The 14503-nt window shown below is 46.1% G+C and overlaps 1 protein-coding gene across 4 annotated transcripts in view; it reads left to right on the top strand.

The window, feature by feature from the left end:
• Positions 1 to 14503, top strand: part of zdhhc7 (zDHHC palmitoyltransferase 7) — a 91780-nt gene that overhangs the window by 36872 nt on the left and 40405 nt on the right. For 3 of the 4 annotated variants that reach the window (XM_072517888.1, XM_072517889.1, XM_072517890.1), the window contains exons 2-4: positions 2437 to 2549; positions 11813 to 11884; positions 13251 to 13572. In XM_072517888.1, the coding sequence (XP_072373989.1) occupies positions 13267 to 13572 (306 nt within the window). In that variant the 5' untranslated portion in view covers positions 2437 to 2549; positions 11813 to 11884; positions 13251 to 13266. The remainder of the gene's footprint in view (positions 1 to 2436; positions 2550 to 11812; positions 11885 to 13250; positions 13573 to 14503) is intronic. The other variant, XM_072517891.1, reaches the window with a different exon arrangement.

Consider the following 14503-nt stretch of genomic DNA (forward strand, 5'->3'; position numbering starts at 1 on the left):
TTAGGCAAGATAACCTGATAACGGGCCTCCCAAAGTTACTAGAATTGCATCTGTGATTACACTTCAAATGCACTTAATTGGCTTTCAAGCACTTTGGATCTCCTTACTCAGTGCGTCCTATCCATGACTCCAGCCTGTTAACAAATCAGTTTTCGGGGCAACTGTAAATGTGTCACAACTGCTGACCTTACCACCAACACTCTGTTGCCTTTTCTTTTAGTCTGTCTTTTCCTATGGCTCTGTTCCAATTATGGCAATCGGTGAGTTTGCCTTCCTTTCTTTTGATATCTATGTTCTAATGCTCAGAGTCACCAGGTATCAAATGATACCACCACAAGGTTCAACCTGCTATCGATCAAAGAGCCAAACACCAGTTAGTTAGTTCAAGGTCAAGGGTACTTTATTTACACACAATTAGTCATGCAACATAAACACTACTAGTTAACTACACCTATCGACTAAGACAACCTGTACTTAACTTCGGACACCCGGCTTAGGTCAGAGAAACGGTGGCCGCTGTTCGATTCTGGATCTATCGTCCAAAGCAGTAACTGCTGCTCAGCTAGGCTCATCCGTCTGGTAGCGGGCGTTGAACTTGGACTTGCTTCTGGTGGTGCTGCACTTGGAAACAGACGTAGCCGGGGCGCCAGATCCAAAAGAGGACGAACATATGGCGAACTCTTCTTCTTATTCTTGGGGGTTTTCGCGCTCTTTTGGGCGGTCCTTCAGTTTGGACCCTACTAATTGGGTGATCCCTGATCACTCTGTTCGATTCCTAACCAATAAGTGGGCGGGGATCTGGATAGCTGGCCGTGTCCCAAGCGGTCACTGACCCCGATGTTTAGGCTTCCCCTGAACAGGGAGTGGCGCCGAAATGTCTGGAACTGTACCGGTCGCTCGAGTACCAGTCCTTTGTTCTGGTGAAGATGGGCCATCAAATGCTTATCGGCCCATCAAAATGCTAATTGTTCGGAATTTCGATACCGTCTGGACTTCTTGGTTGCAAATATACATTTTCAGGCCCTGAACCTGCCTGAGTCTTGGCTTGTCCATTTTACCCACTCGGCTTTGCGAGTTTTTCTGTCCCTAGTTGGAAGTGGCCATCCCAGGTGGCTACAACTCGCATCCCGAGAATGAATGAAAGAATGAATAAAAAGTTAGCATTGGCCATGATATGTTTTAATAGATAGATTGGAAATGGGGCATTGTGTTAGAGTGAAAACGGTATTTGTAGTATTGGCTTTTGCGACCGACAGTGAAAACATACCATAAAACATGGGGGGGTTGGTTAGCTCAGTTGGCTGGAAGGCTGGTCAATGATGAGCAATGCCAATGGCATGATTTCCATTCCCGTACTGGCTGAGGTTATACATTGCCTTCTCAACCTTGTCCCTCCCCTGAGGTGTAATGACCTTCAAGTTAAATCACCACCAGTCAGATCTCAAAGGAGAGAGCTGCCTATGGTCCTCTAGGACTGTAGTGACCTTTACATTTACCATAGAACGTATAAACAGACAGCTTCAAAAGGGGGTAAACAATTGTACTGCTCACAGGAGTCATGAACTAAAATAGTTGTATACGCTTCATTATATCCTCATTTTTAGTCACCAGCTAATTTGTTGCAGAGGATGGTGGGTGCTCCAGGTAAACTGGAGGTGTGTGAAATTCTAAATTGGGTTAAATCTAATGTGATCCTCTTTTTGACTCCCTGGGCTGGATTCTCCGTTTCAGTGGCTAAGTGCCAGCTGAAATGGAGAATTCGTGGTCGTTTTACGATGCCAAAATTGGCGCCGAACCCTCACTGATTCCACGACCGGTGAGGGGTTAGCAGCGGCACCGGGTGAAACTCCCGACTCTCAGGCCGAAAACAGCCGGAGAATGGCCAGATCCCTGGCCAATGCCGCGTACGGTGACAACCTGCAGCGGTTGCGCTGTACAACATAGCGCCGGATGTCCGCGGGCCATTGGCGACCCCACAAGCCACCCCCTGGCCACCCCCCCACCAGTCCACTCCGCCCTCACGCAAGCCCCCACCGGCACGGCTCTCGGCCGAGTGTGACGGCGCTGAACACAGTGCGCAGCCGCCATGCCATGTTCCCGACCACTTGGACCACATGTCAACTGCGCGGTCGGAACTCGGCCTATCAGGGGCGGAGCATTGCAGGAGGGCCTGCCGACGACACAATGCTATTGCAAGGGCTGTGTGGCGCGTGATGCGATTACGCCACTTCCAAGGGAGTGGAGCATGGCTGACCGGCGCCAGCCCCGACTTGGGTGTCGGAATGGATCCTCTGCCTGATCGCCGATTATGATATCAGCGGAGAATCCCGCCTCCTATGTTTCATTTTTGGGAGTAAATGTGTTGAAGTCTAAAATTCATTAGTGTAGAATAATTGGTGAATTAATGACTTGAGTTTTTCTCCCAACATTCTCTAGTGGCTGAGGGCGAGATTGATTGGATAGGACGAACGGCGGTGAAGAGCGGTTTGGACGCTGCAAACAAAAGTGAACATGAGCATTAGCTGTCTATGATGCAGAATGATTTAAAAGTGAGTAGCTTACAGGAATATCTTTGCAGGTCTTGTATAATTTGATGTGAAGAATTTCAATTTGGAAATGGCATTGATATTATTGGGCAGCACGGTAGCATAGTGGTTAGCACAATTGCTTCACAGCTCCAGGGTCCCAGGTTCGATTCCTGGCTTGGGTCACTCTGTGTCGGAGTCTGCACGTTCTCCCCGTGTGTGCGTGGGTTTCCTCCGGGTGCTCCGGTTTCCTCCCGCAGTCCAAAGATGTGCAGTTTAGCCATGCTAAATTGCCCTTAGTGTCCAAAATTGCCCTTAGTGTTGGGTGGGGTTACTGGGTTATGGGGATAGGGTGGAGGTGTGGGCTTGGGTAGGGTGCTCTTTCAAAGAGCCGGTGCAGACTCGGTGGGCCGAATGGCCTCCTTCTGCTCTGTAAATTCTATGATGCTTATAAGTTGCAAGCAAACCCTTAGAAGTTCAGTAGAGCTACTCTATGTGCCTTAATATCTATTTATTTTTGTCTAAGAACTACGTGCGTGATCCTGCGAACCCAGTGCCACTGCTAGCCCCTCACCGTTCTTGGAATCGATGAGGGTTCGGCGCCGATTGTGTCATTCAGTTGTGTCTTGTTTGTGTATATGATGTCACTTCTCCAAATCAAGAATTTTGGATGAGAATATTTGGGAAATATTGCCAGGAAAATTACTGTCCTTAACAGTTTTGCACTTGTTTTGATAGTCACTATGTCCAGCATAAGGAAGTTGACAACAGATAACTTGTGCAACTGTATGTTTTAAACAAATGTCGGATTTTGTGGGCTGTAATGCTGAAAATGACATGCTTTGTCATATTCAATAATGCTGCACACAGTCCGAAAGGGGTTTTGGCCAGAGTAGATAGACTCTTTCAAGATATAAGAGTGCTGTGATCTATTGATTATGGTACTGGACAAAAAATCAAGAGGTCAAATCCCATTGTGGCTCATTGAATCCAATGGACCTGTTGAGTTGTGGACTAGCATCAGAGAAAATGGCTATAAAATCTGCTGGAACCAAATCAAACCCAGTGGTGCTTCACATGGAACATGACCAATTCCAATGAAAAACGGTGTCTGATTCACCGGGTCAATGATTGACTCTCAGGATGCTGACAGGCTGCAGTCGCATATGCGCATTTTATTCCCCACACACACTCCTCCCAGCACGGCTATCCCATTGGTGAGTCGGCTGGGGCCAGAGGGCACCTACTGGGGTGGCCTGGGGAGACACCCATATGACCCATGGCACTAAGTTCACAGTGAGCAGTCGACGATGTGTGCAACTGCATGGCTGCCTTGCAGGTTGCCACAGCCCACCTACTGACCATCCCCCTACTACCCCTCCCCCGGCCCTGGCAGAGGTCCCTGGCCAGTGGCACAAATGGTAGCACACTATGGTGATATTGGACACTTTCTGGACCCACTCTCTCCCCCTCAGCAGCCATGGCACCTGTTTCACAATTTTTAAAAGCACAAGTGAACCTTGCCATTGGGCATTCCCCCTGGCGGAGGCGGAGATTCGCAAATGCCCCAGAGAATACAGGGTCAGGTCTGCTAATGATATACGAACAGTATTTACTGTACGTGCGGAGTGGAACGCTATCGAGGCACAAGAGAATTGCAATTTGGCGTGAACCTGGCACTCGCCACAATTTCGGCATCAAAAAAATTCCGCCCAATCGCCTTTCCCGATTTCGGCGTCGACCAATGGAGAATCCCGCCCCATGTTCGCACGTAACATTTGAAGCCCACTTGAAGCCAGGCATTTAATTATCAAATCTATTTTATAGGACAGAGGTCAGAGGTAGGTTCTTTACGCAAAGAGTGGTGAGGCCGTGGAATGCCCTACCTGCAACAGTAGTGAACTCGCCAACATTGAGGGCATTTAAAAGTTTATTGGATAAGCATATGGATGATAATGGCATATTGTAGGTTAGTTGGCTTTTGTTTTTTGACTTCCATGTCGGTGCAACATCGTGGCCCGAAGGGCCTTTACTGCGCTGTATCGTTCTACGTTCTATGTTCTATATTGCTGATGGACATTTGAGGCCGGGAAACCAATATAGCCTTGTCCACATCGTGAGAGGCGACCTTACACACCTAAATTTATACCAGCTTCCCGATGACAGTAAACTTCAAAAAGATGCTTGGCAACCAACATTTAAACTTTTATTTTAACCTTGACAATTGGCATGAGGTCATATGTTCCATCAGCTATTTGCTAACATAAAAAATTTAGCCATTATTTGAACAGCGGATGGGGCACTGCACCTAAGCACATATATGCAGCTGCAATCTCTGCATTGCTGGTCAGAGAGCCAGAAAATTACTGTTTCAATGTTGAAAGTTTTTAGAATGGATACTAATTCTATCTGTATGAGATATAATGAGATCCATGTAACCGACCTAAACCTTGCAGCTTTCCAGCATTAATACAGACTTTAAATTGCATACAATCCAAATGAGACAGACATGAGGTTTAAAAGCAAGTTACTGCGGATGCTGGAATCTGAAACCAAAGAGAAAATGCTGGAACATCTCAGTAGGTCTGGCAGCATCTGTAGGGAGAGAAAAGAGCTAACGTTTCGAGTCCAACCAGATGACCCTTTGTCAAAGACATGAGGGTTGCAAGTTTACCTCCTTGCTCTGCTGTAGTTTTCATCCAACCAGGTTAAAGGGCATTGCAGGCTGCTTGCAAATAGCCAATGGTGGCAGATTGAACGTGAAGTGGCATCTGTTTTCCAAGCACAAAGGAAAACAAAAATCAATATTACTTTCCGCAGTGCATAGATGACTAATCGTATTGATTTCCTTCATTAGTGCCAGAGCATTCCACAACAGTATTCACATTCCATTTGAAGTTGATGTCCAAATCTGTTGTAACTTTCTTCTCACAGTTAGGACAGAGGGAAATTGGTTCTCTCTGACTTACGTTCACATGAGATGCCATCATATGCCATTATAATTCATGGTTATAGATGATAAGCTTTCTGTTATATGAATATAAGCACAAGAGTTTAAATGTTGGGGGCCTTTGTGGTAGGAATTGCATCACCTGAAATCAAATTAGCAGCTTATTTGGGAATGAGCAAATAATTAATATTAGAACAATTTTATGAAAGAATATAATGGGGGATAAATTGGATAGCCCTCGAAAATAATAATATTTTTTATTGTCACAAGTAGACTTATATTAACTCTGCAATGAAGTTACTGTGAAAATCCCCCAGTTGCCACACTATGGCATCTGTTCGGGTACACTGAGGGAGAATTCAGAATGTCCAAATCACCTAACAAGCACGTCTTTGGGACTTGTGGAAGAAAACCCATGCAGACACGTGAAAATGTGCGGACTCCATGCAGACAGTGATCCAAGCCGGAATCGATGAGCCTGGGATCATGATGCATGTTGACTGCAATGCATTCAGCCACTGATCTTTGTACTGCTTGTTCATTTGAGTGATCTCGGTCTCCAGCTAGTGGAAACTGCACTGCACTCTCACTGGAAGCATCAGCATGAGGTCAGTATTGAGTTGCTAATATCACTTAAAAGCTACCCTGCACCTCTTAAAGCAGAGGTGCTCGCAGTCTTTGTTGAAAAGGATGTGATGTGGGAAAGCGTGAATTCTGCCACAACAGAGGAAAGGGGTTTGTGCATGCTGCATCTGAGGTCCTGGTGGAAGAGGGGAGGAGAGATATCCCGTAGACGTAAGGGTTCAGGCTGCTCTTCAAATATATGCTGAGGAGGCAGTGGAAGCAGATAGCCATGGAGGTCAATGCTAGGAGTCAAACCGAAGGACTTGGATGCAGTGGTGCAAGAAATTCAGTGACCTCACATGAGTGGTCAAGGTCAATAAGTGTATCTTTAAATGTCATATCCTACCGACTCCACCTGCTTAATTCATCGCATCCCCATCATTGGCTGAACAACAACTTGCTTCATGCCTGACATTCATCGGTCTCACCCCATTCTCAAACAATTGCAACTGTTGCAATACACAAACCCACACGTCACAGTTTCACACAGTGCCAGCTATTCAACCGGGACTACCACAACAGCCAAACACACTCTTGTAGGAAAAGTTGCCACCCAAATGGGGCAGCAGGAGCCAAGCAGGCCCCAGGGGGAGGGGGGGGGGGGGAGAGCTATCCCTCATCCTGTGCAGTCTGATAATTTTCAAGCTACAAATGATGTAAACATGCACATCTTACTTCTCCGCTCCCAGCACTTAGCTTTGTAAGTTTTACTTTTTAGATACCTAAAAGGTGCTGTAACCTGGCCTGGCAGTGAAGCAACACCAAGACTGGAGTGATGATAAAGACATAGAACCATCACTTGGTTTGTCACTGCTCTCTCAAGGCTAGTTCAGAGGTGACTTTCCACCCCGTCCCCCAGTCAAACTGCGGATGGGAAGGGCTGAGAACAGACGTCAGGGCCTCATCATACCACTGCTGGAATTCTGCCAGAATTGAGCAGGGAAGGCATTATGTAGAACAACCACACAGCAAACCATGTTGGGTTAATCTGAATTCTAGTTGGGGAGGGGTCTCCTCATACACTGCATCGTTAAGGGGCCAACATCTGGAGGGAGGGGTGCACACAGGGAGCTAGTCCCCCCCCCGCGCGTTTGCTGGTTCTTCCCTCCCTGGGATCCCCGTCAAGGCTGCATATCTCTCTTCCATGTTGCCCCAGTGTCAATCTCTGGTGAAAGCCCAAGTAAACCAGGAGTGTTCATTGCTCCTGGTGGCACTGGCTGTACTGGAGAGCTGGCGGCCTCTGGCCAGAAGCTCTTGGGGGTGAGCTTTACTTCCACGGAAGGGCTGCCGTTGTTCAGTTAAGTGTCGCTGGTTTCAGGATATGTTCCCCTGCCACAACCATCAAATTCTGCCCTATGTGGATCTTACAGGTGGATCTTAGAGGTAGAACCTACATGTGGGAGACACCGGGCACCAGTGCACTACACCAGGGCAAGATTAAGAGATGACATTGGCTATAGTGGTGAGATCCAAAATGTCACTGGCTTGCTTCAAGTCAGTGTTATACACTGATTGACATTACTATCTGCTTAATCTGCAAACACACAGACATTCACTACACGAATATCGACTCCTACACCAATATGGCATCCTCTACAATTAAATCCACAGGAATGCATGCACCATGGATGTCATATGGAAGTTCTACAGGCATTCATAGTGCCCACAAAGCGAGTGCTAGCAAGGCCAGTTTCTCACGCTTTTGTTGAAATATATGGGGCAGGTTCTCCATTTTAGCGGCTAAGTGCCGGTGCCAGCATAGTATGTGTGGTCTTTTACAACCAAATAATCTGGGTGAAACCTTCACCGATTCCAGGATCGGTGAGGGACTAGCACCGGCGCCGGGTGAAACTCCCGGCTCCCGCCCCAGAAACAGCCAGAGATGGCTGGGTCCCAGGCCGCTCATGCGCACGGCTGACGACCTGCAGCGGTTATCCCGTACAACATGGCGCTGGCCGTGCGCGGAACCGACCAGCCATCCGCGACCCCACTGCCCACTCCACGCAGAAGCCCTGCACGGATCCTGGCCGAGTGCGGCGGCGCAGGGCACAGTTCGCAGTCGCCACGCCGGGTTCCCGCAGGCTGAGACCACACGTGTCCCGTGCCATCAGAACTCGGCCCATTGGGGGCAGAGCATCACGAGAGGGCCGGCCGATGATGCGCCAACGCCATGCGACACGATGAGGCCATCTCGGAGGCGGTGGAGCATGGCTGACCAGCGATGGTCCGATTTCGCCGCCGGAGCCTGTTCTCCGCCCGATCAGCGAATACGATTTTGGAGTCGGGCAACGGAGAATCCCGCCCATGGTATCACTCACTATTCATGGATAATTACTAGTTTCAATTTATCACACCCTGTGTGATCTATTTGATTAAATCAGATATAACACAGTAATACAGAAGAACCTTTCCTCTGCTGCTCTTATAGAGTTTCTTTCAAGCCCTTTAAAAACAATCCAACCTGTGACAGATTATGGTGCTGTTGGGAGAATTATAAGCGCTAGTTTTGGCTAGAATTCTCCAGCTGTTCTCTGGCAGAGGGATTTTCTGGTCCCCCTGGTAGTGCACCCCCACCCACTGGTTTCCCGATGGCATAGGGTGGCTTCAATGGGAAACCCCATTGACGAGCAGCGGGAGCAGAGAATCCCACCATCAGCAAATGGCGCAACGCCTCCAGCTGCCAAGAAACACACATCTCTTGGAAAGTGAACCCTGACCAGTGACAGCAAATGTCATGTCAGCTGAAAAAGATATACAAGGTAAAATTATACTCAAAATCTCTTGTGTGCAGGCTCTTAATTTTTAAGATTAAACCATGCTGATTGCTGACATGAAGAGGCAGCAGATGGAGCTGCTTTGCTGACAATCTGTTGTTAAGTTGCGTAGATCGTTGGTCAGACTCTAGCTGGAGTACGGTGTTCAGTTTTGGGCATCAAACATGAGGAAAGATATTGAAATACATGGGGCGCAATCCACCGGCTGTGCTGCGCTCTACCTTGACGGCTGTGCGGCCGGTGCATCCGGGGACAACCGTCTCGCGGGCATCCCGACAGTCTTCACGCCTCGCGGGATTCACCCAAGTTAATCGAGGCGTCGGAATCCGAATCCCGGCCATAAGAGTTTTAAACTGGCTTCGGTGAGCTTACCGAGCCTCCACTGGTCTCCCTCGATTCTCGTGCCTCCCCAGTGAGGCTGTAGCCGGGCGCCATTCAGCACTGGTCCACACAAACGTGGAACAGGTGAAATGGCACCAGGGCGGCCTCCTGGGCCATCTGAGATCCCTGGGTGGTCAGGGTAAGAGCAGGGTGGCTCCCTGGCCCTCTCCTAGAACACGGGCACCTCGACACTGCGAACCTGGCACTGCCAAGCTGGCAGGAGCACCGCCTGGGTAGCAGTGCAAGAGTGCCAGAGTGGCACTGCCAAGGGCCAGGGGCCAAGGGGGACCATGCCCATGAAATGAAGGTGATGGGGAGGGGTTTGAAAGGTGGAGGTGTGCAGGGCAGGTAAGTAGGGGCCTCCGAGAGAACATAGAACAATACAGCACAGGAACAGATCCTTCGGCCCTCCAAGCCTGTACCCGTCATACCAGAAGGTTGGGGGGGGGGGGGGGGTTCCTGGAAGGGAGGGGGTGCTGTAAGGGGACTTGGGGCCTGAAGAGGGGTGCCCCCATAGTGGGGTATCCTCACTTGGGGGTGTGGGGTAGTGCCCATGTGTGTGGGGGGGGTCACATTGCCTATGGGTGGGGTGACCTACATGCTCACTTCGAGATTGGGGCAGCCTTTCAAAATGGCTGCCCGACCTCTGAGTTCAGCTCCCCAGTGCTAAACAAAATTATGTGGGCTAAACCGGTGAGAAACTCCCCAGGGCCCCAAAAAATTACTAAGTGTCATTGAATAGCGATGGGGAACTTGCCGGCAGAGCCAGCGGGAAACTCCCTGAGAAACCCACCACAAATGAACTTAGAAATCTTTCCAGAGAATCGCGCCCTTAACTTCATCAGGTCAGGCAGCGGATAGGTTAGAATGGCTGAGTTTGTTTCCACTAGAATTTAGAAGACTGAAAGGTAACTTGAATGAAGTATATCAGATTATGAATGTGTACAGCATTAGTCTCTTTATTTAAGAAAAGATGTAAAGGCCTTTGAAGCAGTTCAGAGAAGTTTCACTGACTAATTCCAGGAGTGGGTGGGTTGCTTTAAGAGAAAAAGTTGGAGAGATTAGGTTTGTATCCATTATAGCTGAGAAGAGTAGAGGCGACTTGATTGAAAGGAAGCTTGGTGGTATGGATCGGGTAAAAGCGGGGCGGATGTTTCCTTTTCGGAGAATCTAGAAGGATCACTGCTTAAAAATAAGGGGCCGCTCATTTGAGACAGAGATGAGGAGAATTGTTTTCTCTGAAGTTCCTGAGTCTCTCGAACTTTCTTCCTCAAAAGGTGGTAGAAGCTGAGTCTTGAATATTTTTGAGGCAGAGCTTGATAGAATCTTGATTAACAAGGGGGTGAAAGGTTATCGGAAGGTAGGACTGTGAGGATGAGATTACAGTCGGATCAGCCATGATCTTATTGAAAGGTGGAGCAGGTTCGAGGGGCCGAGTGGTCTACTCCTAATTTGTATGTTCATATGTCTTGACAAGGTGGATATGGAAACGATAAGAACATAGAGCATACAGTGCAGAAGGAGGCCATTCGGCCCATCGAGTCTACACCGACCCACTTAAGCCCTCCCTTCCACCCTATCCCTGTAACCCAATAACCCCTCCTAACCTTTTTGGTCACTAAGGGCAATTTATCATGGCCAGTCCACCTAACCTGCATGTCTTTGGACTGTCGGAGGAAACCGGAGCACCCGGAGGAAACCCACGCAGACACGGGGAGAACGTGCAAACTCCGCACAGACAGTGACCTAGCGGGGAATCGAACCTGGGACCCTGGCGCTGTGAAGCCACAGTGCTAATCACTTGTGCTGCCCTTGTTTCCCCTTGTGTGTTAATCCAGAACAACAGAGCCCTGTTTTAATATTAGGAGTTGCCCTTGTAGGGCAGAGATGAGGAGAATTTCTTTCCCCTAAGGGTTGTGTGACTTTAGAACTCTGTCTGAGATGGCTGTGGAAGTGGGGTCATTCAATATTTTTAAGGCAAAGATAGATAGATTCTTGTTAGGGTAGGGAATCAAAAGTTATCAGGGGTAGATGGGAATGTGGAACTCAAAACACAAATGAATCAACTATGATCTTATTAAATGGCGTAGCTGGCTCAAGAGGGCTGAATGGCCTATTTTTGCTCTTATTTCATAGGTTTGTACATCCTCAGTCAATAACTCAAGATCCTAAGCTTGCGTCCGACATTAAGAAGGGCAAACTCTGTGGGTTAGATACAGGCTCTAAATGAAGGGGATATTTATGACCTTGAAGCTATCATCAATTGTTCTGGTTCACTGATATCCTTCAGAGAAGGACATCTGCCGTCCTTGCCTGGTCTGCTGTACACATTACTCCAGACCACAGCAATGTGGTTGACTCGTAATTGTCTTCTGAAATGGTCTGGCAAGCCACTCCGCTCAAAGACAATTGGGGATGGCAAATAATGCTGGTCTCGGTGACACCTGTATCCATGAAAGGATAAAGCAAAAAAAAGAGAGATCTGTTTTAGCCAGCCATGAAGAATAAATGTTCAATAATTGACGGTGAATTAGAAATCTGATCTATATTCTCTGCAGGTCTTTTAAGAATATTTCAGGAAAACATTTTTGATTCGGGAACAACTTCATGGAAAAACCTGAGGCATTTAGGTAAGAATTATTCTAAATGTGTTTACTTGCTGAACAGTCCTGAAAATGATCGAAATGCTCTATTTATATACTATTCTTTGACAATTTTAAAGCAGGTAAATGAAATTAGCGCGCGCAGATTTATTTCCAATGTAATCCTGTAAAACAAAATTTATAACATAGAAATAAATTAAACCCTTTGTTTTATTTAATATTTTGTACTTCTACTTAGTCTGGGATCTATTTTTTTTAATACATGAATCTAGTGTACTATGAGTAAAATGATATGTCCGTGCCGTGGTGAACCTAATTTGTGTTGTGCTTGCCATAGGTGTGCTTGATGCTAATAATGAGAGAAAAATATGGAGAAAATAAGATCGGTTTATTTAAACAGGAGTATCAATTGGCATACCTATGGTATGCAAAGGTGCAGCCATCTTAACTCGCATAAGTGCAACATATAATTAGCTTATAATATAGACTAGTTTTTTTCTTACATTTCTGGTGTATCAGGCATCAGTAGGACGCAGCTTTTATGAAAAGACACCACATTCATGTAAAAAAAAATTACCCCTCTCTACACTATATGTAAATGCTCTTCAAAATAGCTGGGCTTTTTTTTCATACACATGTTTTTGTTATTTGTTAGTCTTGGATGAGAGAAATGGTTGGGGGGTTGAGTTCAACAAAAGGGTATAAATCTCTTGTGTGAGGTGATGTAGGTATATATCAGTATTTCCTTTTGAAGGGATGGAGTTACTCTATTGACACCAGAATTGGTTGCAAATGTTTCTTTTCTCCAATCTCCCACTCGCTTCTGTCAAAAAGCAGAGGCCTCATGTACTTGATTACAAAAGCACATCCAAAAAGGATTTTGCATTCCACTATTGTACGCACTGTTCATTTCATCCGGAAAGATTTGATTAATTACTGCATTTAAGTAGATGCAATTATACTGCTTTCTTGGAATAATACTGCTGTGATTTACAGTTATTTCTGTTTCTATAAATGTTATGGGGCAACGTTTCTTAATTATTGGAAACACATCATAGTTAGATTTAGTTGCAAGTGTCTTGTTGCGTGACTAATATATGTACATAGCACAAGGGAGTTCATTGCATAAGAAGGTTGTTGAGCGAAAGAGAAAGTTTGCATTTTAATTATTATGAACAAATATTAGGATTTTATTTGACGCATGTTGTGTGATATTTCCATAAATTATAATTTTGTGAGTGGAAATCAAGTTTTAAGAAACAGTAACTTGATCTCACCAATACATTTTTAAATATGAAAATGCTAAATAACGTACCTGTCAAGTGGGAATAAGTGCTGATATTTACTCTGCTCTCGCATTTTTATGTGCACTTACATGGCTCTTTCACGACAGATGAGACTGACAGATCATGCAGTCGTCAGGGCACCGATTCCGGGATGTTGACCATCATCCTCTGCTGAGCTCCGAAGATGACTTTGAGTGCTCGTCTACCAATGTGGAAGTGGTGGATAGGATCTGGTTTATTCGTGATGGATGTGGAATGGTCTGCGCTGTCATAACTTGGCTACTGGTTTTATACGCAGACTTCGTTGTGACATTTGTAATGCTGTTGCCTTCCAAAAACTACTGGTACTCACTGATAAATGGCATTATATTTAACAGTCTGGCAGTACTGGCTCTTTCATCCCATATGAGAACAATGTTGACAGACCCAGTAAGTGCAAGCAGTAAAACATATTTTATGTTTAGTATCAAATAAACTCAGTTGAAACATCAACATTTACTGCTGTATTCAAAAACTTGGTGGTGGCATTTCGGTAAGGTGAATAATCTATAACGCTGAGCTGTACAGACTGAGAGGGTTGACCCTGACGTAGGTCGAGTTAATTGATGTCAGCTTCGAGAATAGTGAAGAGAAAATAAGTAACTTAGGTTTTTTTTTACAAATTTAGAGTACCCAATTCATTTTTTCCAATTAAGGGGCATTTTAGCGTGGCCAATCCACCTCGCTTGCACATTTTTGGGTTGTGGGGGCTAAACCCACGCAAACACGGGGAGACTGTGCAAACTCCACATGGAAAGTGACCTCGGCACCGTGAGGCAGCAGTGCTATCCATTGTGCTGCCCATAAGTAACTCAGTTAATCATTGCTGTCCATCTACCCTTCAGTTATTATATTACCCGACTTGTTGTCGGGCAGATTTCGAGTAGATCGCATGTGACCCCTTTATTCCTCTACTTTACTTTAAATTAAAAAGACAGTCCTGAAAATGACAATCTAATAATCTTTGTATTCATAATACTTTTCAAAGAAAAATGGTGCCAGTGCTTGGGATATAATGTAAATGTATCAGCGCAATATGAAAAAAGGAAATATAATGTAATTGAAATTAAATAAGACCAATGTTTTCCAGCAGTATTCATTCCAGTTGCAGTTGATTTGTCACTGTCTGTTGAATATAATAGGGGTATTGACACAATCATTGCTCTCAGTGGGGAGTGACTTCACAGGAAGTGTACTATGGGAAATGTCCTCCAATTTCCAACCAAATCAAGGAATCTACCCCCGTTCCCAAAGACCACCTTGATAATGACCTTTGGTGACCAGATGTTTTATTTTGTTGGCTGGTATGAACTGATGTGAC

The sequence above is a fragment of the Scyliorhinus torazame genome, chromosome 10 (genome assembly GCF_047496885.1).
Source record: "Scyliorhinus torazame isolate Kashiwa2021f chromosome 10, sScyTor2.1, whole genome shotgun sequence".
Taxonomy (NCBI): Eukaryota; Metazoa; Chordata; class Chondrichthyes; order Carcharhiniformes; family Scyliorhinidae; genus Scyliorhinus; species Scyliorhinus torazame.